Genomic DNA, 27104 nt, shown 5'->3' on the forward strand with positions numbered 1-27104 from the left:
GAGAACAAACTGTTCTTACAAATTCGGGAAACTTCATAATTTTTAATTAAAGAAAAAACTTTAAATAACAATCAAAAGATGGCGTAATGATTCGGAATTCATTATCCTTGAAATGTGTTATTATCCATCATTAATCAATAGAGTCGACTCAAATCAATTTTAAATGGATATATCCTTTTTCTTCGTTTCCCAACTTGGATACAATGATGATCAAACTCAAAATAAAGTACCACTACAACAGAAAAAAAAATACAGCTACATGTTTTTGACGCCTTTCACATACACATTCTTCAAAGATTGGCTCTAATTTCAGTTTTGTATTCAATGATTCAATATACACACACAAAAAACATGTACGTGTTTCCATCCGATTTGGCGCGTTTTTCCATGATTGTTGTTTACTCTGTCGATTTATGGATGCGTGTTTATTGTCGTCATCGACGTCTTTTGATATTGGTTGCCGTCAGTTGGATTTTGAATCGTGTACTGTGTGTGTGTTGAGTTATAATGTATGTGCGTGTGTGTGTGTATATTAGTGTGTGGACGCGGCCGTTTTTCAAAATAATGATTGATGATTGAATACCAAAGAATGTTCAAACCAGTAGCCAGAATTTTTTTTTAGTTTTATTTTGTTTAAAAAAAAATCTATTCTAATTTATTTCTTTCAAATTTAAATTTAAAAATTTCATACATTGTGATGATCATCGAATTGCACTATCGAATTGTATTATTTTGTACCAGTCCAACAAGTCATCAAATTTTTTTTTTTTGTTTTCTAATTCGAATTATATATCGTTTATTATTTTTATCATCATCATGCTCATCATCATTACGTGTGTGTGTGTGTGTGTTTATGTGAATAGTTTTTATCCAAAAAAAAAACTTTTTCAATCATCATTATTGTAACGTAAGCTTAATTTTATAACATCATTACGATCATTTACAGATGCAAATACCAGAAATAATATTTTTGAATTGAATTGTTCATCTGTTTTTTTTTGTTGTAAGAAAAAGGAAAAAAAATGATGAACAATAATCAATCAGATTTTTGTATTGGCAATCAAATACAAAATATTAGAAAGCATTTACTTGCATTTTCGAAATTCGACAATTCGTCTTGACAATTGTCATTTTTTTTGTTTATATGCTTCTGTTATTTCTTATAAAATACAATATTTTGAAAACTTTTTAATGATTTTTTTGTTGTTGTTGTTGTTGTTTTGTTTTGTTTCTTTATACAATACATAGATCATTCAATTATAAATGATTCTCACGCGCACATCATACCTTTTTTTATTGGCGATGTTTGTTTGCAAAAAAAAAATTCTACTTCATCATGAATGAATGTTATTTGTGTGTGTGTGTGTATGAATGTGACAGCGATAATAATATAGTGTGTTTTCAATGTTGTACAATGACAAACTACAAATAGCTTGAAATCAAAAAAAAACAAACATAATGAAATACGTCAGCATATATTAATTTGATATATGTATCAAAAAAATTAATCGGTCGGAAATGTATGCCAAATCCGTAATACACCTGCTGCAGCTTTCAACCAATCAACCAATCTACCTACCTACCTTACGTACCTAAAACAAATTTATTATAACTAAGAAAATAAAAACTGATCAACCAATGAAATTACGACATATATTGCATTCATCAATCGAATTGCCACGCCAGTTTTAAAATTTTAATTTTTTTTTTTTTTTTTTTGTTAGACAAATTATTATATAATTTTATCAATTATTTAATTTTTTTTCCTGTTTTTAATATTTTCCATTTCATTTTATTGTTTTTTGTTTTTTTTTTTTTTTTGATATTTTACAAACAAATTCTACGATATAAAATCTATAATCTAATGTTTACAATCATTATATACTTGCAAAAAAAAACGCATAAAACATTCTCACTTTATCACCGCCACATAACAATATTGTTGAAAATATAGGAATTTTTTTGTTTTCATTATATTGACCCATTGTAATTTCAAATCAAATTGAAAATTTTTTTTTTTCATCTCACTTTTCTTTTTTGTTGTTGTTGTTATTCTCAATCGTGTACATTTGTGTGTGTTTTTTTATTGATAATTTGTTTGTTGTTTATAAATGTTTGTTGACTTTTTTTCCCCTTTTACCCATTATCATATCGTATCGTATTCACGGGTTTTTGTTTATTATTCAACAAATACACCTGGCATTGGTCTTTCAATTTTAAAAAATTGACCAAATCAATCAATTGTCAATTTTTCTGCTATGCACATGTGTATGATGATGGTACTGATTGAATTTCCGATATAAATATATAGGTAAGTTATTCAAATGAATTTAATTGAAAACTTAAAACGTTTCTCTCTCTCTCTTTCGTTTGTAGATCTACTTTCTCCATCTATTACTTAAGATATATCTGAATTTTTTTTTTTTGATTTTTTCTCTTGATCTTCTTTACCTCATTTTATATGTAAACGTATATTTCAATTGAAAACGAACAACATTTTTGTTCTTTCTTTCTTTATTATTATTATTATTATTAGGACAAATCGATTCTGATGACCAATTTATTTTAATTTTTACAATCTTTTTTTTTCAATGATGAAAATACTTTAGTCAACATAAATATTTATATATGAAAAAAAAATTTATATAATCTTAAATGTACCAAAAAAAAATAATAATAATTCTTAATGTAATGTAACAAATTATTATTACGTATTTGATGAAATGGAAACAATTAGTTTAGAATTGGATTTTTCAAATTCAACCAAAACAACAATAAAATCAGCTGCCGAATTAGTGAATAATAATGGACCTGTGGTTACCGAGATATTTGATACAAAAAATCAAAAATCTGATCATCAACAAAAACAATGTGCAACAATAACAACAACAACAACAACAACAATTATGAAGAATAAAATTAACAACACTTCTACTAGTCAATTATTAATGAATGATGATGATGACAATGAAAAGAATCATCATCATCATTTGAAATGTTTAAATGATAATGAAAACGATAATGATGCCGTTATTGCTGTTGTTGATAGTAGTGATATAAACGTTAAACATCATCAGGACGACGACACGATTTCAATATTGGCTACAATAAACAACAAAAACACCTTGACAACAACAACAACAACAACAACAACAACGCCGACGACGACGACAATGATGTTGATGAGAAAAAATCATCATCAACAACAACAACAACAACGATTTATGAATAAAAATTATACAATCATGATTGATGATCTATTTATTCGTAAATTATTACATCAAATGTAAGTTAATTTTCTTCTTGCATTTTGACCAGTTACATTTTTAATGTCTAAGTAGCTTTTAAATGAGAGTATTTCAATTATATCCATCTTTTTTCAGTCTTCCTTAATGAATGAAAGTTTCTTGCTTTATAAATATATGATTATTATTATTATTTCACACTGATAACGATTTTTTTTCAATGTTTTTCCATCATCTATATATATATACCTGTTTTGTATGTGTATATATTTACAAACTTTTTGATTAGTTTTAGTTGTCATTAAATCACACATCACACATGTGTATATATATTATATATAGTGGGAAAAAATATTTAAAAATTTTTCTGTCTTTATGTTTATTACATTGTAATACTAAAAATCATCACATCATAAAATGATGTAAAGTTTTTTTTTTTTGTTCATTTCGTATATAAACGCCATTTGTTTAACAACACACACACATATATACATGGAGAGAGAATCCATCCATTCAATTGTTTGGTTATTTAGATTTTGAATATATACTAATAGTAATATATTACTTTGATGATTGACCTTCAAAATGGTTGAAAAACACAATTTGAGTTTCTCCGAAAAAAATAATAATAAAAAATTTCTCTTTACATTTGTATTCAGTGTTATTTTGTTGTTGTTGTCTATACTAGTGTCTGTCGGTTTCAAATATATTTTTTTTTTCTTTCTTTGGTTTCTTTATATAGACATTTATTTTTTCTTGAATGTCCAATTTTTTTTTGAATTCATAGAATATCATTTAATTTAGTTGAGTTTGATATTTTGATATTGAATTGAATTTTTTTGTCTTTACATTCGTTTTTTTTTTCATTGTAACAAGAAATTTAAAACGACAACAACAACAACAACACTTTGTGTGTGTGTGTGTGTGTGTACGGATATAACATATGTACTCTTTATAAAATTTAGTTAGGATTAGGATTATTATTATCATTCATTCTTTGATTGATAAATTGATTGTTCAAATTGATCGATCGAATGATTGATTGATTACGGTACCCATAGTAAATGTATAATGATGATGACGTTGATTATATTATATATTTTATATTATATATACGTGTAAGATGATTAAAGTTGAAAGATGATGATGAATTGGAAATGTTTTTTCTTTTATAATATATTAAAGAAAATAATGGCATCATTTATTGCTGAAAATCTCTTTCTCTCTCTCTCTCTTTCATATTTGTTTTCTTTCGGCATTAAATTTCGTAATTGATAATCATCATCATCATGAGTTGACATTGACGACATTTCATCAATTCATAAAATGAATGAATGGATGAATGTATCATTTACGATGTGGCTACACACTAGATAGATAGAGAGAGAGAAGAATCAAAAGTTCAAGTGTTTTTTTAATAGTAAATAAAATGAAAAAAAAATTCAAGTGTGAAATCTGAAACCATTAGAAGAAAAAACAACAGAAAAAAAATTGAATGAAAAAGTAGAATGAAAACTGAAACGAAGCAAAAAAACAATAAAAATAGAAAGAAAAAGGATGCTCGTTTTTTTTCTGTTGTTCAGGTGTTTGTTGGTTTTTGTAGTTGGATTTTGATTCAAAAAAAAATTTTCTTCTTTCTAATAATGGTTTAATATGATACAATGGAATTTATTTATTTATTTATTATGCAATTTCAAATAGAAAAAAAAATATCTGATTTATTGATGAAAGATTAGTTTTTTTTCAATTTTCTGCCTTCGTCTGTTATCGATAAGGCAATTATTATTTCATTTGTAGTGTTTTTTTTTCAATAATTTGGCCATATACATCGTAAACGGATTTTTTTTTATTATGTCAAAATTTTTTTTTTTCAATGAATTTATGAAAAAGAAAGCCCATGCGTTATAATATACACATATAGCTCCTTAATGATGTGTATTTACCAGAGAGAGAGAGAGAGAGAGAGAGAGAGTATGGGCAATTCAATGCCAAGGAAAAATATTGTTTATGCGTATTTTTGTTGTTTGGTACAACATACATATACCTTACATAATGATTATGTTATGAATGAATTATATGGACAAACATTCATTATTTGTGAATGATCGATTGTCCATATATTTATTTTTTAAACAAACGTATATCATGAAAAAAAAATTTAGTGCAACAAAAATTGAAGAAAATTTCAATTTTTTCATGTTTGAAGGTCATTAGATCGTCATTTTCATGATCAACATCATCATCATCATAAGTATTATTGTCGAATCGAATTGTACTATTTTTTGTTATGAAGATATTCATGAATGATAAATAGAAATGATGATTGCCTCTATAGTATAGTATTCATTCTATATATAACACTATATCATATCATATTCCTTATAATTGTCATTGTTTTTTTTTCTTTGAATTCTAAATTCGTTTCATGGATATTTTCATCTTGTTGTTGAAAAAAAATCTATTCGATCTCTCATTGGTTCATGTGAACTAATTCGATTATTTGAATGAATGATCGGTTGCTAAGGTTCGTTTAAAATTCTTAATGAACCAATAATGAAATCATTGGGTTTAGTAGATTCTAGCAAATTTATCAATAAAATTTCTTCCACAATTCCAATGAAATTTCAGGAATTTTTTAATCGCCTAGTGACGTCGGTTAATCATTGTAGATGACGCACGTAAGATCAATCAAATTAAATATATGAGAAAAAAACGAATGTCATTACAAACTGAATCCAATCCATTGTAAACGTCAAATTCTATTACTTTCTTCTAAGTTATCTCAGAAAATGTTCGATAAAAAAACACATATCACCAAACAACTGTTATGTTCCTACTGCTCATTGAAATTCGTAACGATTACTAGCAGCCATCTTTTTCTTTTCTTTTTATTGTCCACATTTCAGACGGTTACTGCTTCAAGAAAATATATGTCATGAACTTGACACTGAAAATGAAAACATGAAATGAAGAAAAAAAACTTCACTGAAAGTTCCTTTCATTGTTTCAAGGTCCATACAATCCATATAGTCAATAATAATCGAACGAACATCAGGGAGTCATGTGCTATATATAATTTAGTTATGCGTAAGCGCATCCATTACGAAATAGTGGAATATAATGAAAAAACCAGAAATAAATCTCGGGTCCCTGGAAAGTGATGATGTGGTTCTTATTGGTGTTTGTTTATTTTTTATTTGTGGGTGTATGGGCGTCATGTATTATATAGCAAACAAACAAACAAACAAAAACACCCAATTTACGACTACCACTAACCGATTTCAATGGCATAACATTGAACTAGATTTTGAATATTTTGTCTGAAGAACAGAATCAAAGAATGAATAACTATAGAGAATCTAAATTTTGAACAAAGAATAATGAAAACTCGTGCGCCGGCGATTGGCGTCAATGCCGTTGCTGTCTTTCCTTGTCTGTTGCTAAATGTTTGAATGTAGTTTTGTGGCTGAATTTATGGTCTTTGATTTTCGTCATCACTAGAAATTCGTTGCCATTGAAATTCGCTGCACTACCACTACTTGGCCTCGACCTTTGAGAATAAATTTGAAGGTTGCCTTTTCCATTTGTTCCTATCCTACATAATGATACACAATCGGAATAAAAAACCAGGAAAGATGAACAAAAGTAGAACAATGATTGTAGATTGATTATGATTATGACATTGAATTTTTTGTTTCATTGCTATTCAAATCTAGCTAGGAATCTAAAATCCTTGACATTGGATCGATCGACTCTAAAAACAGAAAGTTGTTATTGAAATTTTCCAATGAAAAACATCCAGAATTTTCTACTATCTGGAATTCGAAAAATAAAAACCTAAATGAATTTATGCCTTGGTTGTATGTTTAATAATGAAATACATGAATAAATGAAAGTGAATTTCAAGATTACTTTTATATTATTCAACTATTTCGAAATGTTTATTCTTTAGGCATTTCAAAATTCCTAGTATCAATAATGGCGTAGGTGTTTATTGACAATATAACCAACTTTAATGTACATATCGAATGGTCATGCCAAACAGCTAGTCGAATCCAAGAGTTGTTTTACTTCAAAGATGCGTAGGTTTTTGTTTCTCATATTGGATCCCAAATGATAATCATAAAATAACACAAAATAAATCTTGTTTATCTGAAATACTATCATCGTCATCATGATTATGATCATTATGGAGACTTGTTCATCATGAAAATTTTGTTATTATTAAAAAGGAAATAATCTTTTCCTTGTTTCCAATCCAGTAGACAATGTATTTGTTGTTTATGAACCCGAATTTCTGTTTAATTGTTTTTTTTTGCATTTGCTTTAATTTTCTATTAAGCTGTCATCCTTTTTTTTCATTAATGTCCATAATGTTTACAGCGACATTTTATTTATTATCGATTTTTTACATGGAATTTTTTACATTTGAAAAGGAAATGACATAGAAGGAATTATAGGATAGATAGCTGCCTTGTTGTTGTACACACTGACATAGATTGTTGTTTTTTTTTAATAAATTCTTTTTTTTTCTTCTCCAGTTGTCCACAAACATTTGATGAAAATTGGCTTGAACGATTCAAACAGCAATATTTACAATCATTTCATGAAAAACAATGCACATTACGTGTACGAGAAATTCTTGATCAAACATTATTATCAAATTCAATGACGTCTGTAGATGAAATATTCGTCTATTGGCCGATTCATCATCAATCTATTAATACTGATGATGATGATGATGATAATGATAACGATCATGAAATTTATATTGATTCATCACCTACATGGCTACAACATCGAGATGCAATGACATATTTATATAATTTCTGTGAACTATTAATGTCAATCGAAGCTAGATTCGTACATGCTGAACAAAAAGATCTGTGCCAACAATTGGCAAGAGAGATACGTACACATCTCTTTTGGATTACTAATGATGAGCGATTTAAAGTTTGTGGTAGCAATGATAATGACGAATCATCACCATCCCCATTCTCATCGCTGTCTCCACAATCATCATCAATTGATTTGATCGACAATAACATTGTCAACCATCATAAGCCACAAAAACAAGAAAAACTGTCTTCCCATGTCATAATTAGCCATAATTATAATAGTAGTAATAATTGTCAACAACAGCACCAATTATTCCATTCAATCTTGCAACATTTGTTGAGAATTTTATATGAGATCCTAATGAAATTAAATCAATCCGACCACCACCACGATGATGGCATTAATAATATAGTTGTGGGTAATCGTTTGAAATTTTTTCAAATATTTTCCAAACTTTTCGAAAGATTCGAATCATTATCGTCTGATCATACATCATTGTATAATCAATGGATGAGACAATTGAATTCATTATTGATGATACTAATAAAATATGGGACCAATTATCAACATCAGAATAATGATGATAATTCTGGCAACAATGCTCTCAAGGACCTTGATAATTGTAAGCGTCAATCTACCCAATCTGAACATCCTACTCCTCTTGATCATAATCGATTCAATGAAACCATAACATCAACATTGCCATCTAATAATAATTACAATAAAGCAATTATATTGAATGTTGACTCCAAAGACAATGTTGATCATGATGATGATATTAATGGCGATGAGAATAATGATGATGAATGTTCGGCAATAACATCGACTGTATCTATCATTCCGCCTTCGAATGATACGATTACTTCCAACAATAATCAATTAACTGCTTCAATAAAATATTTTGAAAATCAATCACATCAATCTGTGACGGATGGTTTTCAATCATTTCAATCGCCAATCCCAACTTTGACTAAACTAAACGAATTCGAATCAAACGATACAACAACTTCATCGGCAACAATGGTCGAACCTTCTTTGTTTCAGCAGCAACAATTGCGAAAATTTACCATTTATCAAAATCAATCACCATCCGATTGTTCAATAAAGATGGCCATTATTAATAATGGTAGTGGAACACAGACAAATACTAATAGCAGTACTCAAGTTGAACGTAATACAAGTTCAAGTGCTGCATCAGTTTCAAGTGGGCCTTCGAGCGGTGTAGGATCTCTTTCTGACTCATATTCCCGCAGTGTAGGGATAAACGGAAATTCTGGACTAGGCTTAGTTGAACAGAATTCCAACATGCTTTTTAATAGCAACACAAGTCCAGCATCACCAGAATCATCATTATCGCCTAATAAATTTCTCCCAGTTGGGTCAGTCTCATCATCATCGGCTTCAATGGCACCGTCACCAGCCCATTTCGCGACAGTATCAATCGGTAATAGTGGATCTACTACCGATGAAAATGCTTTATCAATGTTACTGCAAATGAATCAATGTCAATTGATAGATGATCTTGTTGATGGACTTCCTAAACTTATAACACCACCGCCATCAGCTCCACAACATCAGTCTCAATTTACTAACAATAACAATAAAATTTTGACTCAATCAAAAGAGTCACCGACATCGAATGTTTCCAATCAATTTGGATTTGATTTTAATTCCTTGAACAGTACAAATCGTACAGCAATCAATCGAAATCCTCAACGTCAACCACAACAACCAATTGTTGATGAATCATCCAATTTTGGCTTCAATAATACCAATAGTTCAACTATTCAGAATGGCTCATCATCAAATGGTGGCAGCAATAATTTTTTCAATGAATTCAATATAACTTCATTGTTTTCATCATTTGATGATAATGTTTCTTCAGTCGAATCTGCTACAGTAATAACCGATCATTTTACTAGTCAACCACAACCACAAATACAATCCACTAATCAACAACCAACATCGATTTTAAAACAATATCCAGACAATGATCCGAGTGTCCAGCTGCAGAATCAATGCTTCACAATGACCATGTTGGAAGGAAACGAATTGCAACAACATCAGCAACCTCAACAACAACAACAACTTCGTAATCAAACGTCGATGGCAAAATTTCCTATCCCCCAGTCAGCAGCAAATAAACAAATGTCCATGATGTCAAAATATATGTCACCGGCATCGACATTGCCACAACAACATCAAACATTGACAAATCCATCAAATATAATTGCTGGTCAACAACATCAAACATCATCAGTTGGCCATTCTCCAAGTATTCATCCACCATTGGATCAATCTCAACAACAAGAGGAACAATTCTGTGAACGACAAACATTATATCGTTTAATTATTAGGTATGGCCAGGTTTTATAGTCAAGGGGATTATTAATATGATGAATTTTTTCTTTGATTATTAGCCAATTATTATTCGATGGTCATCGAAATATTGCTTGTCATATCTCCAATGCTGAACACATTAAATGCGATAGCTTTTTAATTGGTCCTAGCCAAGAGCTTCATAAATTGGTCACTTTTGCTAAAGCTAAAAAGAAGGGTTTGTTTTCAATTATCGTTTATGCAATTTGAATTTAATTCTTATGTTTTGCAGAGGACATTCTCATTGATAAACCGATCCAAATGACTATGACAAATAATGTAAACAATACAAGCTTTCCTGCAACAGTCCGTTCAACGACCAATTCCGCTACTGGTCCATTCTACGATATGGTTGATTCTAATGGTTCTCCTACACTAAATTCACCACAATCGCTGTTAGCTGGAAGAACATCCGTATCGCAACAAGCCTCTCATCCTCTTCGTATGGATGATTGCAATCAATTTGTAAAAAACATTTTCGGTGATCCATCATCTTCTTCATCGAACACCCTGGCCGGATTTGGTTCATCAAATCCAATGTTTCCTGCAAGGAATGGTGGCTTAGCTACTTCACCTTCAATTGTTACACCTCATACACCACAATCTCAATGTGCTAGTGCATTGATTTTGGATTCATATGCTGACCTTAGTAGTTCGGCAACAGGTTTGTTTCAAATCGTATTCGTTTCAACTGTCTAAAATCGCTTTCTTTATAGATTTATATAGTCCATCAAGTGGTCCAATAGATTACTTTTCAGCTAATCGAAGCCCAGACGTATCAGGAATGAATGCAACAGCATCTTTGTTTGGAAAATCGACAGATTTACAGCAAAGACAATTGGTCATGAGCGGAAATCGAGGGACCGGTTCTGCATCGGCTGTCGCTACTGGTTCTAATGATTTGATTTTGACTGATGCATGCCTGAAAAATTTGAATCAATTAGCCAAACTTAATTCTGGTAAAGCAATCTTATCGATGATAAGCTTATTAATTTTTAATCAATTCATTTACTTTGTGAAGGTCCCCATGGTGCTGCTGCCATCAATCATCAATCATTGATGTTTGGCCGTTCAGCATCAGCTATGGCCACAATGTCTACGCTTGGCAATGGAAACGGATCGGCTTCAGCTTCCAACAACAATAATGTTTTATCACTATCTCCTTTGACCATCAAATCGCCTACAGGACATCCTTCTGCTTCTCATACAACTGGTCAAGGGAAAAGCCATCAGATCATGCAGATTGTCCATAAATTTGGTAGTCTTGGTCAGTTGAAATCACAATTTTCATCGCCACATGGATTCTGTTTGGGAATAAGCGATGAGATTATTATCGCAGATACGAACAATCATCGTATATGTGTTTATGATAAAAATGGCGTTTGCAAACAAATGTTCGGAAATCCTGGAAAAGATGAAGGTCAACTTTGGTATCCCAGAAAGGTAAACGTTTATCATGTCATTTTGGTATTAATTACAATCCATATATTTCAATAGATTGCGATGATTCCTCCAAGCTTTGTCCGTTCGAATACTAACAGTCCCTATTATGTAATATGTGATCGTGGAATGGAACGTTCTCGGATGCAAATATTCACACGAACTGGAAGTTTTGTTCGAAAAATACCGATTCGTTATATCGATATTGTAGCCGGTATCGCTATCAATAATCGAGGCCATATAGTTGTCGTAGATTCTGTATCGCCAACCATATATGTCATTACGATCGATAATGGCACATTAATCGAATGGCGTGATTGTGGCAATTATATGTGCGAACCTTCCGATGTAGCCATCTATGAAGATGATTATTACATTTGCGATTTCAAAGGTCATTGTGTCGTTGTCATCAATTCGAATGGTGATTTCATTAGAAAAATTGGAATGGAAGGTTTGACTTCGTTTCCTAATGGTATTGATATATCACCGGCTGGTGATATATTTGTTGGCGATTCACATGGTAATAAATTCCATGTCGTAGTATTTAATCGTGATGGTCGCCTATTGGCCGAATATGAATGCCCATATTGTAAAGTATCACGATGTTGTGGTTTAAAATTGACCAAAGACAATAATATCGTAACATTAGCTAAGAATAATCATCATGTGTTGGTCTTGAATCCCAATTTCCAACAACAATCTCAATCGACTCAACTACAACAACAACCGTCATTGTGAGATATCAATAATGCCAAGACAAATTATTATTTTTTTCTAGAATTGTTGAAACTCATACAGAATATTTGGTTCGTCTTGTTCGACAAATTTACATCACATCTCAACAAATGATATCAATAATTGGCAAAAAAACATTCATCATCATTGTGATCATCGGCAATTTGCTGCAATTTTTTTTCGCATTTATAGAAATTATATAGTAACCATACCATCTACTTAAACTATCGTCGTTATCAATTGTTGTTTTATTATTATCATAATTTTTTTTTGTTTGTTTGAATTTCTTATTATTGTAAATGAAGAAATATTCATTGACAATGTGAGACACTTTTCGCACATTTCAAACACAATTTATTGAATTTTACATACTGTCTTTTTTTCCTATCTAAATATGATCTGTTTTTTCTTTCAAGTTGTATTTCCGTTCAGAAAAAAATGCTTTCCTTTTTTTCATTTCCTTTTCAATTTTGTCTTCAATTTATGAACCGATCCACAAATGGATCGATGCATTCCCAAACTCATTATTATCATTGTTATTGGTTTTTTTTCTATACATTTAATTCTTTTAATAACTTTTTTTTTCTTTCAATCTTAAAATTTATTCTTCTTCTTTATCAATGCTGTTTATTATCAACGAAACATCTTGTCATTATAAATTTGTTTATCTCACACAAAAAACATCAAAATGGCCATAGTGTGCACTAAATTTGTCAAATTTTTTTTTCGAGCCATTTTTCTTTGACATATTTGCATATTTTATCCACAAAAGTATTCTTCTTGATTTTAATTGAATCGTTTTCTATTGAAAAAAAATGGATTTTCACCATTCTCTTTCTCTTTATCTCTAGTCGAGTTTTTCAATTGAACAAACAATTCAATGGAACCTGTTTTGAATAATCAATATGAATCTCCTATGATGACATAACAATATTCTAGGATGTTAATTATTTTCTGATTTTGATTCATTTTTTTTTCTATTACTTTCTTTATATATTAATTTTTCTTTTGTATAATCAAACAATGTATCACGACAAAATTAGTATGGAAAAAGTCGTGCCAAACAAGTGAAACATATATTTAACAAAAATACCATCATCAGTAGTAGGCTTGTGTTTTCGGTTTTTTATTCTCTTCAACTTATTTTTCTCAATTTTTTTCTCATTCTAATTCTATGAGAAATAATGTGTTAACATGTTCTTCCTTTTTATCTTGTTTTTTTTTGTTTTCTGTTTTTTTTTTTTTTTTTTGGTTATTGATCATGATTTGTTGTTATACTCTTATTATTCATTATTAATTATTATTACGTATACATCTCTTTCATATACACCCACATACATATGACGTATGTAAACAATAGAAATACACACCCACCAGATATTTTCTGAAAAATTACAATTTTATTGACGAGTCAAACAATTTTTCTGTTTTTGGTTTTTTTTTCTTTTTGCTTATCTTCACCAGTACAGTGATTACATGTATACTCACAAACCATGCACATCATATTTAACTTTTAATGATAATTTTATGCCTATCTTCCTATACAACGAATATTTAAATGGACAAATTTATTGATTGTCATCGTTTTTTTTTGTTTTGTTTTGTTTTGTTTCTTCCTCATCATTATGATTCTGGCTTTCGATCATTATTTGTTTGTGCTTGTCATTGTTGTTTTATCAATTGATTGATGCATCGATCATCGATTTATTATAAATAATGATGATGATGATCATAATTTTCTTTTGAATTATATCCAATCATTTTTATTAGTATTTTTATTCAACTTATATAATTATTAATTATATCTGTTTTAAGTATTTGTGCTAAATAATTATACTTTTATCAGATTATCTACTATAATCCAATTTAATTTAATTGAATTCATTTATTCAGTGAGTGTTTTATCGGTTTTTTCTTTTTTTTTTTTTTTTGCTACCAGTTTTACCACAACAAATTCTATATCTATACATTATGTATTACTCTTTGAATGTTTGAAATTTTTTTTTTTTTTTTTGGTTGATTATTAAAAATAAATAAACATTTTATTTTATTCATTTTTCACCATATCTGAATCATTCATGAATATATATTGAATTCAATTATTTAAAATATCTAAATTTACGTTATATAAACAAATTTTTTTATAAACCATAATAGCGAAAACAAAATTTGCAATAAACATTTCAGCAAATTTAGCTCTAGTTATGAAAAAGAAAGGACCACAATAGAAACCAAATTCATTTTTACAAGCTATTTGTGTCTGTAAATTACGCATAATCATTTCTCGTAGATTCAAACGATCCATTATCTTATAAACACGTTGTGAACGTTTCGATATGTTACGATTGGTTTGTAATTGTTGCATACGTAATTGTTTACGGGCATTCAATGAAAACATTAATTTATAGAAACACTCATTATAGTAAGGAAACATGGTTAACCGTAAATAGAGGAACTGTGGAAAACAAAACATTGACACAAACACTAAAGTGATGAATCCATTGAAAATATTTATCTGAGATTGTTGCCAATAGAACAATATGGCCATAGTGAACGATATTTTGGTCACCATTTCTATTTGCATTAGAAATGGTTTGCTTGCCACTCTAAATCGTCCAATACGAGAGAATGCAATGACATATTGTCGCCAATAATATTGTGGTAACATACGATATCGACTTGCAAAGATGATCCACAATGACAATAGTTTAATGGTCCGTTGTATGTGTATTTTGAGATATTCGGCTGTGAACAACAAAAATAGCATCTCTATTATCAATTCACCAATAATATGTACAGCTTTAATATAACAAGCGATAAGCATTGTCGAACAGACTAAAAATTGTCTCAATGAGATTACTTGCTTCATATAGAGTGAGCTTAAATATTTGAGAAACATTATCCATAGGGGAATCAAACCAAAAACACTTAGACGAAAAATAGTTCCACATGTATAGGATGATTTTATGAAAAAATTTATAAGATATTTTTCATCATTCTTGCGATTTAGACGACAATCACGAATACGCCAATATGATAAACATATGCTGTTGAATGGTAGTTTATAGTTGATAATCAATCTGAATGTCGACATCCATTTGATTTCCCATAGGCTGTACGTGAGCAGAACATAATAAACAAGCAAATCAAAATTATTAATTTTCATTACTGTAAGTGGTATTTCCACAAGAAATGTATAATCAGGTAGTTTTCTAAACACTACTAATATGAAGAATATGATCATTGACCAGGCATTCACTGCTAACCAAGTTGGTAACAATAATCTTCGCCATGTAAATGCTATATTATGTTTGACATATTCTTGCATTGAATAATAATAACGTTGGACATAGAAGGATGAATTGTTGAAGAAAATATGAAAAATTTCATTAATTTTTTTGACTTTGTATGGAGAAAATTCCAATAAATCCATCGTTTGTCGTTATTTTTAATACATCAAATGCAAATCAAAAGTCTAGTGAACAACGTATAAATAAAGAATGCCAAGAATGTATAAATTCCCAGAGGTTTAACCAATAATGATGAGGGTAGCAGTGGCGAAAATTTGAATAATATAAAATTAGCTCAATTTAACATGAATGAATTTCATTAATGATAGAAATGACTTTTGCCATCTAATGATAATGGAAAAAATCAATAATTTGTTAAAGTTTTTTTTATATAAAAAAAACAATACTTTTTATTTCCAAAATATCGATTCTATATTTTTTCATATATTCTTGTTTCAACTTCATCAATTATTTCGACATATAAATTGGTTATAAATCGACTCTGTGTTATTATCAATACCACAAAAATTTCATAAAATTTGGATCGAAAATATTCAGAATATACAAATTTTGATCATACAAAATTCAATTCATAATTTGATAATTTTCCGGCTATGATTTCATGATCATAATGTTCACATTTTTATTTTCTCTCAGTAAAATCATGATTGGAATCTAGATATTTTCATTAGAATTGATAATTAGCTATTTTACTTTAGTTAGGAATGAAAACAATATCAAACAAACAAGAAAAATTTATTTCCAAATGTTGATGAAAAATTATGATTTATGGTTAAATTTGCGTTTTGATGATAATATATGGTTGGTTATGCGCACATTGATATATTCTTGTTTTTGTTTGTTTGTTCTTCTATATTCTATTCATCAATAAAATCTTTTCGATACACGTTAATTGATCTTCTGCGCAGTGTTTTTTTATTCTTCAATTTGAATTTCACAACAACAGAACGCTTCAATCAATTTTTTTTAAATATAAATCGATATGGCATATTTGCCTAATTTAATCTGATTAGAAATTTTATAGCTAAATATAAGGGTAAACCCAAAAACACTATATAGTATTTTGATATACAATCGGCAATAACTAAATCAATAATTATTCATTTTTTTCACTATATATAGTCCAAATAATCAATTGTTGCCAGCCAATATTCATGTGTGAAAATTTCTTGATTGATGAATTCAGGTAAATTTTGTACGATCCAAAGTTTATGCCAAAATTTATCGAAACACATCAGCCATCATTCCAATCCGTTAATCTTATCTACTATCCTGTACTTCAAGTGCTTTACTCAATTTATATTGTTGTCGTTTTACCATTTCTGGTTTGACTCGTTGACGTTTCAGTTGTCCATCCCATTCCAGATCGATTAATCCACCTTTTCTAGCTATTTCACTTTTTACACGATTGGCAAATTCGATTGCACTTTCATCTTCTCTTCTATACATTGGTGGAAGGAACCTAAATTTAAATGAAAAAGGTTAAGGTTCGAAATTTTTCACTTGTTTTGTCGAAAACATACCAAACATCACAGACAATAGCCCAGGAGGTCATCATCATTAGCATGTATCGTGCATAGCCATATTTACTCGAATTCCAGAATGGATCACCAAATCGGGCATCATATTTAATAGCTACAGGATAGATTGGTGCATTAATTTCAAAGCTACCTTTTTTGAACATCATCACAGCTGAATTATTTACACAAGTGCCCTCAGGAAAGATCAATATGGGCAATTTGCTTTTATCTTCCGCATGTTCACGAAGTCTATGTGATACATAATTACGATCATTTGTTTCAAAACGATCGAACCAAATATGATGTGTAGCTCGATTCAATGCTCGTTGAATAAAACCAAGAACACCAGGTTGACGTTGGCCAACCAATGCATAGGCATTGTTACAATGTAAAAGGATTACATCTATAGGTGATGTATGATTGGCTACACATATACCACCAGGTTTGGCTTTGTTCAGTGAATCATGATAGGTGATGACGGCCGAAAATGATCGAGATATGATTCGAAAACTCATGACTGATATATAGTGATAAACTAATCGTTTCATCCATGAGAACGGTATGAGGCCGACTAGAAATGTACTAGTCACTAGAAACCAAATACCGATTAAAGCAATGGCCATTCTTAAAGGAAATAGTATCATATAGCGAACAATCAATCCAGCCATCCAAACAACAGCTAATCGCAATGATTTATAATGATAAATTCCATCAGTTCTTGTCAGAAGATTCCATGTCTTTAATTCTTCAGCTGCAAATCGTTTTGTGACCGAATCATCAATGATGGCTCGTATTCCCATTGTTGTTAAACTCATTACCGTACTTATATCAAGTTTATGTTTGGTTTTATCCATCTCCATTGATAATGCTTTATTATAAGCAAATGCAGCAGGAACTGTGAAATCAAAACCAAAGTCAAATAGATATAAAAATAAAAACATGAAAAAAACTGACCATCGGATGAATCAAAATCTTCACAGAAAGCTGAATCAGCATCGGATTCATCTGAATCTGGCATCGTTGCAGCTTTTGCGGCTAAATCTGCCAATTGGTCGAGATTAGCATTAACCGACATGGCTCGGCTTATTTTTCGTTGAATTTTTCTTTCCTGTTGAATGTTTTGTTGAATTTTTCGAATTTTTCTTTTGCCATAATCGAAAAGTTTCAATAATCGGCTAACATATAATTGATGGATAAAAAAACGATGACCAACACTAGCCAGTCCCAGATATAAAATTAATAATATGAAAAAAATTATACTCCACATCTTGTGTACGTATTTTTTTCCACAATAATTCAATCACTAAAAATATTGAGACAAAATAATCGATCGATTCAATCGTTTTTAGAAATAATCATTGCTTGTATCACTAGTACCACAACGACAAATGACGATGATGATGATGATGATGATGATGGCAATTGTGAATATATGAATGAAATATGATCATCACCAACCAACATTATACTTGTGGTACCAGCGATACATCACCTATATATCATTCATTTGATTCGGGAAAAAAAATTTTTATACGAACCATTTTTATAGCACGTACCAATTGCCATAGCAAAATGAATACATGTCCGAATTAATTCATTACAACCACCTCCTCTTTCCACCCTCACCATATTGTTTATTAGATAGTTAAGACTATCTTATCTCTCTATTCTCTTCTCTGTAGGCGCTGAATTTTTTTTTTTAAACCTGATAATAATATCGCGTGATTTGTCAATTTCGCTTTTTTTTTAATACGAACATTCATTTGTATCTAATACTTGTTTAGTGATATAATTTTTTTTCTGATAAAAAATCAACGAGTAAAAAATTTGTCGGCAACTGAATTCAGGAAAAAAGATGAATCAAATGACTGAAGTTCATTTTCTAAGAAATAAGTGACATAAATCTTCAATTGATTTTTTATGCCCATGTACAATTGATAATCGAAACAAATTATTTGCATCAATATGTGGATATATAGCTTTCAAAACAAATCATTCATTCATTCATGAATGATGAATGAATTTAAAGCAATAAAAAAATTGATTACATGTCCAATCATTTCATTCATGTTTGATTGATACTCTTAGGTATCTTGATATATAATTGATTTTGACATATTCACGTTTCATCGTAATGATGATGGCAAACATCCAAAAATGTTTGTTATTTATATCATCAAAAAATTGTTATTTATTCATCAAAAAAAAAATCTCAAAAATTACATTATGCTTGATAGTAACAAAATGGACAATAATATTTTAATTTTTTTTTTTTGATAGTTTGTCCACATAATAAATCCAAAAATTTTTTTTATTTATTTATCCAAACGAATAGTAATCATCGTCACTGTATTGATTGGAGCAATTTTAAAATTCTTGTATTGACTAATTGTCCGGAATTTTTAGCCCATAAAAAATCATTATGATCGTATGTAGGATCCGGGACTAAATAATCATCCCATAATTTTACTTTCAATTCATTTTTCAATTTTTCAACATTATCCATATGATTCAAGCAATCAACTTCGGAATAAATCAAAGCAATCCTAGTGGAATTGATTTTACTAAAATCATAATATGGTGCATCTGATTGGCCATAAAGCTGTAAATTTTTCTCTTCACCATAATCAAAATAACGTAACCAAAGTGGTTCACCATAAAACTGAACAGTATTCCATGGTGATGAACCCATAGTTATTGCATCAATATAAGCAGGTATTCGTTCCTGTTATTCATTATAAAATCAGGTTAATTGTATGAGCTCGTTATGAATGACTTACATAAAGCATATTATGTTTTTGCATGCCAACTGTTAAGTATAATAAATATTGACAGAATGGTTTTATCATTATATTCTGACATATATTCGATATCAAAAGTCGAGCTGGATTTCTGAATATTATCAAATTTGGATAGGCTCTGAGATTGTAAATGAATAAATAAATAAATAAATAAAAGTTATTATTATTCAAGGATAAGAAATTGATTCATTCCATATACTTGAGTAATCCTCGTATGTAATAATAAAAACGGAGAATTGATGTATTCTTGAGGCCATGCGTAACTGGTGATAAACCAATAAAGGCATCGATTTTTTTCATATATTCGTCGCTTAATGAAATTAATCCAAACATCATTACGTTTCCCTGTTATTGAATTAGTTTTTCAATTATTAAAACCATATTATATATTTATAAGCACAATTTCAGTTTAAAATACCACTTGATTGTTATTATTACTACACTATTTTTATTACTAAAATTTTTCTACTTTTAATTTTTTGTGATTATTTACCTGTGAATGTCCAATATACGTTAATGTAGAATGATTGGTTTGGGCTAATATATAATCAATTTCTGCTGGTAAATCATATTTGATCATTTCATCCATTGAAAATTTCCAAAATTCTGGATCTAATATTTTAAATGATATTGATAGTTCTATAATATCTTTGGATTCAAAACACACTCACCATCGATTGTCAGTGTAGTATGATTAGAAGAATAAATATTTCCACGGTAATTAGCTAGCCATACATCGTAAAAATTTGCTGATAAAACAAAACCAAGACTGTTTCCGACCTGTTGGCTGCCATTTGTCAAGATTTTATTATCGAAATCGTAAAATTCATTAAAAAATCCATGTTCATCAAGTGTACCATTTGCTGCTGTTAACCAAATTGTTGCCGAACAAAAATATCCATGATGAAGCAATACTGGCTTAGAAACTGTTTGATTATTTTTCAAATATGGATTAATTAATCGAATCAATTGCAGAATGTATCCGTCCGTTGTGGTAATAAAATGTTTTTCATACTTAAAACCTCTTGATTCAATTATTCCAAACTATTATTTTTAATAAAATTTTATCAGTCAATTTTTTTGATAGACTTTATAAAAATTATAATCACTTACTATATCTCGATCAACATCTGGATGCAGTTTTGTGCCAGGCATCGCTCGAATCAATGTGATCCAATGATAAGCGGTGGTGTAATAACATACTAAATATAAAATGATGGTCACAATAACAATTGAAATGTTGATTTTATTGAGAAAGACATTTTTAGTTTTTTTTATTGTCTTTTGATTTGTAATCAATGCTTCTGGTCTGGATTCCATTTAATTTAATAATGTAATGTGTTTTTTTTTATAGACGAAAGATTAAGATTTCACCAGTAGAATAGAATAGTCAATTTATTTTTTTTTTTTTTGGTGGTTATGATCAATATTTATGTTAAGAGAAAAAAAATGTGAAATTGAAATTTCTTCGATTTTTTTTTCTTGTTATCAAAATAGAATATCAATCGAAAATTGTATACAGATATAAGATAGCAATCATATCAGCTAGTTGTCCTTGAAATAGGATTTATATATTAAGATATATAATTATTAAAGTTATTTCAAGTTAACACCAAATAGTATTGTTGTTTGAAAGGCAGTAGCAAAAAAAAAAAAAAAAATACAGTAAAACCGGTCGTCATTATAATTAGCATGTTTTAAGAATTTTTAATCTTTCATTTAAGTAGCAGATGATTTTAACCTATGTATTAATATAAAAAAAAAATAATTTAATCAGCTCGACTACACATTAATGTTGTGAGTACATATGCTGTATCTATCGAATATTTTCAGCAACAAATTATATTGAATTTAAATTAAAAATTTCATGAAAAAATTATACTGATGATAATATTTTTAAAACTCTTTTATTGACCAATTGTCCGACATCTTTGGCCCAGATTAAATCAACATGATTATAGCTCTTATCTGGTACACAATAATCGTCCAATAATTTTACTGAAATAAAAAAAAGTCTTAGAAAATTCTAATCAAGTTATAAATAACTTAATGCTCTTAATTACCTTTAAGTTTTGATTTTAATAATTCAACACTTTCGATACTATTCAACCAATCACCACTTGTATATATAAAAGCCATTTTTGTTGAATTTATACGGCTAGCATCATAGATTGGTGGTTTTGTTTGACCATACCATTCCAGATTTCTCCATCTTCCATGATCGAAATATTCTGGTTGTCCATTATCAGCTTCAATCATTTGCATGAAATGTGCTGCTTTGAATTATTAATAAATTAACCTGCTGAATTAATTTCACCTAACCTGCATTCCATGATGAAGAGCCCATTGGTGCAGCTGATAAATAGACAGGAATACGATTTAAAATCATTTTGTGGGTAAATGATCCGAAAAAAGGATAAGTGATTTGAAAACACCACTTCCGTATGAAGATATTCTGACATAGATGGGCAAGCAATGATCGAGTCGTATTCGAATATGGCACCATTCCAGGATATGCTCTTTATACCGGTTTATAAAAAAAATTATTTCTATTCATGTCATTTGGTATATATTAACTCACCTAAGTATGGTTTTTATTGGAGTAACAAATTTTATCGCCAATGACATATTTAGATTATAGAATACTGGAGATAAAGCGATGAATGGAGAGATTTTTTTTGCATATCGATTACTTATCGTCATCAATCCCAACATCATCAGAGATCCTTGTGAATGGCCTGTTTCAAAAATGAGAAAAATATAATCGATAAAATAGATATTTTGATAAGGAAAAATTTTGTTCGTGATACCTATATAAGATAATGTCGAACGTTTAGTATGCTTCAAAATGTAATCAATTTCAGCCGGTAAATCATAATGTATCATTTCATCCATTGAAAATTTCCAGAATTCTTCATCAGTCATATTTAGTCTTGTATGATTGGATGAATAAACACTGCCACGATAATTAGCCAACCTTTAATAAAAATTTTTAGTAATAGTGAATCGAAAATTCTAAACCCGATAATTACCAAACATCAAAATTTTTTGATGCCAATACAAAACCTAGTGAATTGGCCTCTTCTTTCGTACCATTGATTACAATCGGACGATCTTCCGAATCTACAATGTACTCGATATAATTTCCATAACGATCCAATGTTCCATTTGCAGCAATTAGCCACAATGATCCAGTACATTGAAATCCATGCTGTAGTAATATTGGTTTTAATCGTCTTCTTTTTGTACCATTTATGAACGGATTTATCAAACGAACAAGCTGTAAAATGTACCCATCTTTTGTTTGTACAAAATGAGATTCATATTTGAATCCACGTGATTCGATCAATTGATACTGATATATGAAAATAATGAACAAAGTTTGAAAATCAAATTAAATCATCATTAAAAGTAACATAGTAATGATTACTTACGATATCACGGTCAGTATCTTCATTCTCATATGATCCGGGTAAATTTTGGTACATTGAATATGACCATAATGATACGGTCATATATAATTTCCACAAATAATCATCCCAAAACATTATCGATAGAATTTTCAGATTCAACTTCAACCACCACTGGTCGATTTGTTGTCATAATCGATTACAACGTAGAATTGCAATTGAGAAATTGCGTTTGTTTTTATCTTCATTTGAAATCTTTTGAACGTCATTGATTATTTTTTCTTCATAATATTTATTATACATTCATCAGTATTAATGCATACATTCGTCTGTTCTTTTGTATTTGTTGTTGTTGTTATTTTTCAGCTATCTTCATATGATTATATCATTCAAGCCATTAGCTGGTATAATCCGATTTGACCATTGTTATTCAAAAAAAAAAAAAAAAAATTCTATTAACAAATAATAACAGATGAATGAAACCTTCATCAAAAGGCAACAAAGTTAAAATAATTTTTTTGTCAAGGTCAACATTAATTCAGTTTTAACTATTTCTACAGGAATTTTGATTGTACATTGTTAATGACATTCAAAAAAAAAAGTCATTTGACCCTCACTCATCTGTAGAAATAGTGCTGAAATTAATTTCACTTCAACAAAATGTTTTGAAACACACAAACAATTTATGTCTTGATAGTTTATGTTTATTAGTTAAATTTTTTAATCAACTTACATTGAATACGAAAATAATTATAAAAATATTACATAAATTTTCAATTGATGAATGTCAAATGATCCCAGCCGGGTTCTCAGTCGGATAAATAATTCATCCACCAAATCGTATCGTAATTATTATTTCAGAGAAATGGGTGCTTGAACATCATTTATCAACAACAATATCAATATTGTATACAAAATGAATGAAAATATTTAACAATTCATAATTACAGCCTCTATGATCATTTATTCAACATTCGATTGATAAAGTCGATCAATTGATAATCCGGATGTGCATCCAATATAGTGTACTTATTAATATTCTATGTAATGGCCTACTATCTCAATTATTTTCACCATAATAATGTTGAACAAAAAAAAAAAAAAACAGTTCATTTTTGAATGCGTATCAAAATTTCTATTGAACTTTATTTAATGATAATTATCAAATACGTTTTATTATGTGAATGTATTTATTTACAACAACAACAAAAAATTAACGATTTATTTAGATACAAAAGTTTCTATTCAATATCACTTAACAAGTTTGATTATCATTTTCGTACAATGATAGGAGCTGTAGAATTTTTTCATTTACCAAAATGCCAGCATGTTTGCTCCAAACAAAACTCATGTGATCAAAATCTGGCCTATTAATTACGTAATCTTCAAGTAATGGTGTTGATAATTGTTGCTTCAATTGTATATTGCCTTCGATTGAACTGATACGATCATGTGAAGCTTGAAAAAATGCCATATGTGCTGAATTGATACGTGAAACATTGTACAATGGTGGTTCAGATTGATTGTATAATAATAAATTTTTCTCTAAACCATGATCATAATGGCTAACTCTACCGGTTCTCCATGTTTGCATATGATGTATAGCATTATCATTGGATGCACCTGATGGTATATTATAAATGTGAACAGGAAAACGATCCAAACGAATATCGGAAGGTTGATAACCAACTGACATATCATAAATTTGATAACAAATCCATCGTATCATACGATTTGAACAAAGTGTTGATAGAACAGATCGTACGGTTTTCATATCATGAAATACCAATGGACCCGGTGATAATCTGAATAAGTTGAATGATGAGGATAATGTGTGATATTCATTTAAAACCAATTTTATGATTTAATACTTACTTTAGATAAGGTTCAAATAAATTGAAAAAAACTAGGTTACTTCGAACATTGGTTAGATGCCATGTTGGTGAAAGTGCTATGAATGGTTTTACTAATTGTTGATAATGATCGTTTTCAGACATTAATGCCAACATTAGAATATTCGATTGTGAATGGCCTATATATGTTAATGTATCGGATGTTGTTGTTGCTAATATATAATCAATCATTAATGGTAGATCTATATTAACCATTTCATCCATTGAAAATCTCCAATATTCTGGATCGTTAATATCCAATTTAGTATGATTCAAAGAATAAATTGTTCCACGAAAATTCACTAACCTTGTGTTGCCAAAGGATAGAAGAGGACAAAAAAAAATTTTTATTGAAAAACTCGCTTAATTATATACATTTTTACAATGGTTAAAAATTTTTTTTTGTTCGGTTTAGCAAAACTTACCATACGTCGTATCCATATGAGCATAAAGTAAAACCCAATGTGTTTGTTATTTTTTCCGAACCATTGATCAGATTATCATTTTCATCCCATTCCAAATAAGTACCATCTGAATTTAAATATCCAGGATTATTGATAAGAAATTCTGAACCTGTACATTCAACACCATGTGAAAGGATTACAGGACGATAACGTGTTTGATTATATTTGGTGAATGGATTTACAAGACGAACTAATTGTAGTATATAGCCATCGACGGTTTCAACAAAATGTGATTCATATTCGAATCCTCTTGAGTTAATCAAATCAAACTAATAAGCAAAATTATAATGGATGAGAGAATAAAAAAAAATTTAACACTTACAATATCACGACCAACATCATCATCAGGTTCAATCCAACCGGGTATGTGAGAATAGACAGTTTTGAATGTTTCTTGTAACGGATATTTGGATGCAGAATAAAATAGAATCGAACCAATTACTAACCATATAGCCAAAATATTGATTTTATTGGCTGTAAGAATTTTTGTCGGTTTATGGTCAAACATTATGAAAAATGGACTAAAAAAATAAAACTTCGAAAAAATTGATGAACGATTAATGAATCCATTCCTTTTTATATCAATTCAATTTTCGATCACAAAAAAATGCATGTAACAAAAAAATTCATGGAGGAAATGTGAACATAGGGAAAGTTTTTAAGTATATTTTGTCGGCTATAGCATACGTATTCGGGTTTTTCATTTTATCATCCAATATACATCCACATGACAATTATCAATTATCATTTACGCTTGATCATGCGTACATGGATTTCTCGTTATGAAATTATTCATTGTTGTTTTTTTTCGTAAAATTTTCATTATATCATTAGTTTGACGTATATGATGTTCTCTATTAAATAGTCGTTTTTTTTGTCTGATTTTATCAATTCAATTATTCATATTGTGATTGATATTTTTTTTCCTTTTTGTTTTCCTCATATTCTTTGTTTGTTCACACAATAAAATGACGTATTTTGTTTTATCGTTATGTAAACTTATTTCCCCGTATGGCCAATGGCCCGAATGAATGAAGAAAGACGAACTTATTAATTTCCTTTTCGCAT

General features: G+C 29.3%; 4 protein-coding genes across 4 annotated transcripts; 1 reads left to right on the forward strand and 3 right to left on the reverse strand.

The window, feature by feature from the left end:
• The first annotated feature begins 484 nt into the window (after positions 1-484).
• Positions 485-14688, forward strand: LOC124495297 (uncharacterized). The gene is made up of 9 exons (XM_075729244.1): positions 485-907; positions 1249-2311; positions 2377-3286; positions 7787-10441; positions 10505-10641; positions 10696-11127; positions 11180-11422; positions 11485-11906; positions 11961-14688. The coding sequence occupies exons 3-9, from the start codon at positions 2724-2726 to the stop codon at positions 12639-12641; spliced, it is 5133 nt and encodes a 1710-aa protein (XP_075585359.1). The 5' UTR covers positions 485-907; positions 1249-2311; positions 2377-2723; the 3' UTR covers positions 12642-14688.
• Positions 14689-16665: 1977 nt separating this feature from the next.
• Positions 16666-18981, reverse strand: LOC124495298 (glycerol-3-phosphate acyltransferase 4-like). The gene is made up of 3 exons (XM_047058652.2): positions 18424-18981; positions 17473-18364; positions 16666-17411 (listed from the first exon to the last, which is right to left on the reverse strand). Exons 1-3 carry the CDS (start codon positions 18734-18736, stop codon positions 17210-17212), a joined length of 1407 nt encoding a protein of 468 aa, XP_046914608.2. The 5' UTR covers positions 18737-18981; the 3' UTR covers positions 16666-17209.
• Positions 18982-19596: 615 nt separating this feature from the next.
• On the reverse strand, positions 19597-24719 carry LOC124495323 (uncharacterized). The gene is made up of 13 exons (XM_075729245.1): positions 24414-24719; positions 23705-24081; positions 23303-23625; positions 23081-23247; positions 22852-23008; positions 22593-22789; positions 22334-22543; positions 22186-22268; positions 20942-21314; positions 20764-20882; positions 20470-20615; positions 20250-20388; positions 19597-20194 (listed from the first exon to the last, which is right to left on the reverse strand). Exons 2-13 carry the CDS (start codon positions 23816-23818, stop codon positions 19814-19816), a joined length of 2409 nt encoding a protein of 802 aa, XP_075585360.1. The 5' UTR covers positions 23819-24081; positions 24414-24719; the 3' UTR covers positions 19597-19813.
• Positions 24720-24792: 73 nt separating this feature from the next.
• On the reverse strand, positions 24793-26661 carry LOC124495322 (gastric triacylglycerol lipase). Its single transcript, XM_047058683.2, has 4 exons — positions 26359-26661; positions 25998-26305; positions 25556-25879; positions 24793-25485 (listed from the first exon to the last, which is right to left on the reverse strand). Exons 1-4 carry the CDS (start codon positions 26542-26544, stop codon positions 24936-24938), a joined length of 1368 nt encoding a protein of 455 aa, XP_046914639.2. The 5' UTR covers positions 26545-26661; the 3' UTR covers positions 24793-24935.
• Positions 26662-27104: the final 443 nt, after the last annotated feature.

This window comes from Dermatophagoides farinae, chromosome 3 (assembly GCF_024713945.1).
Source record: "Dermatophagoides farinae isolate YC_2012a chromosome 3, ASM2471394v1, whole genome shotgun sequence".
NCBI lineage: Eukaryota > Metazoa > Arthropoda > Arachnida > Sarcoptiformes > Pyroglyphidae > Dermatophagoides > Dermatophagoides farinae.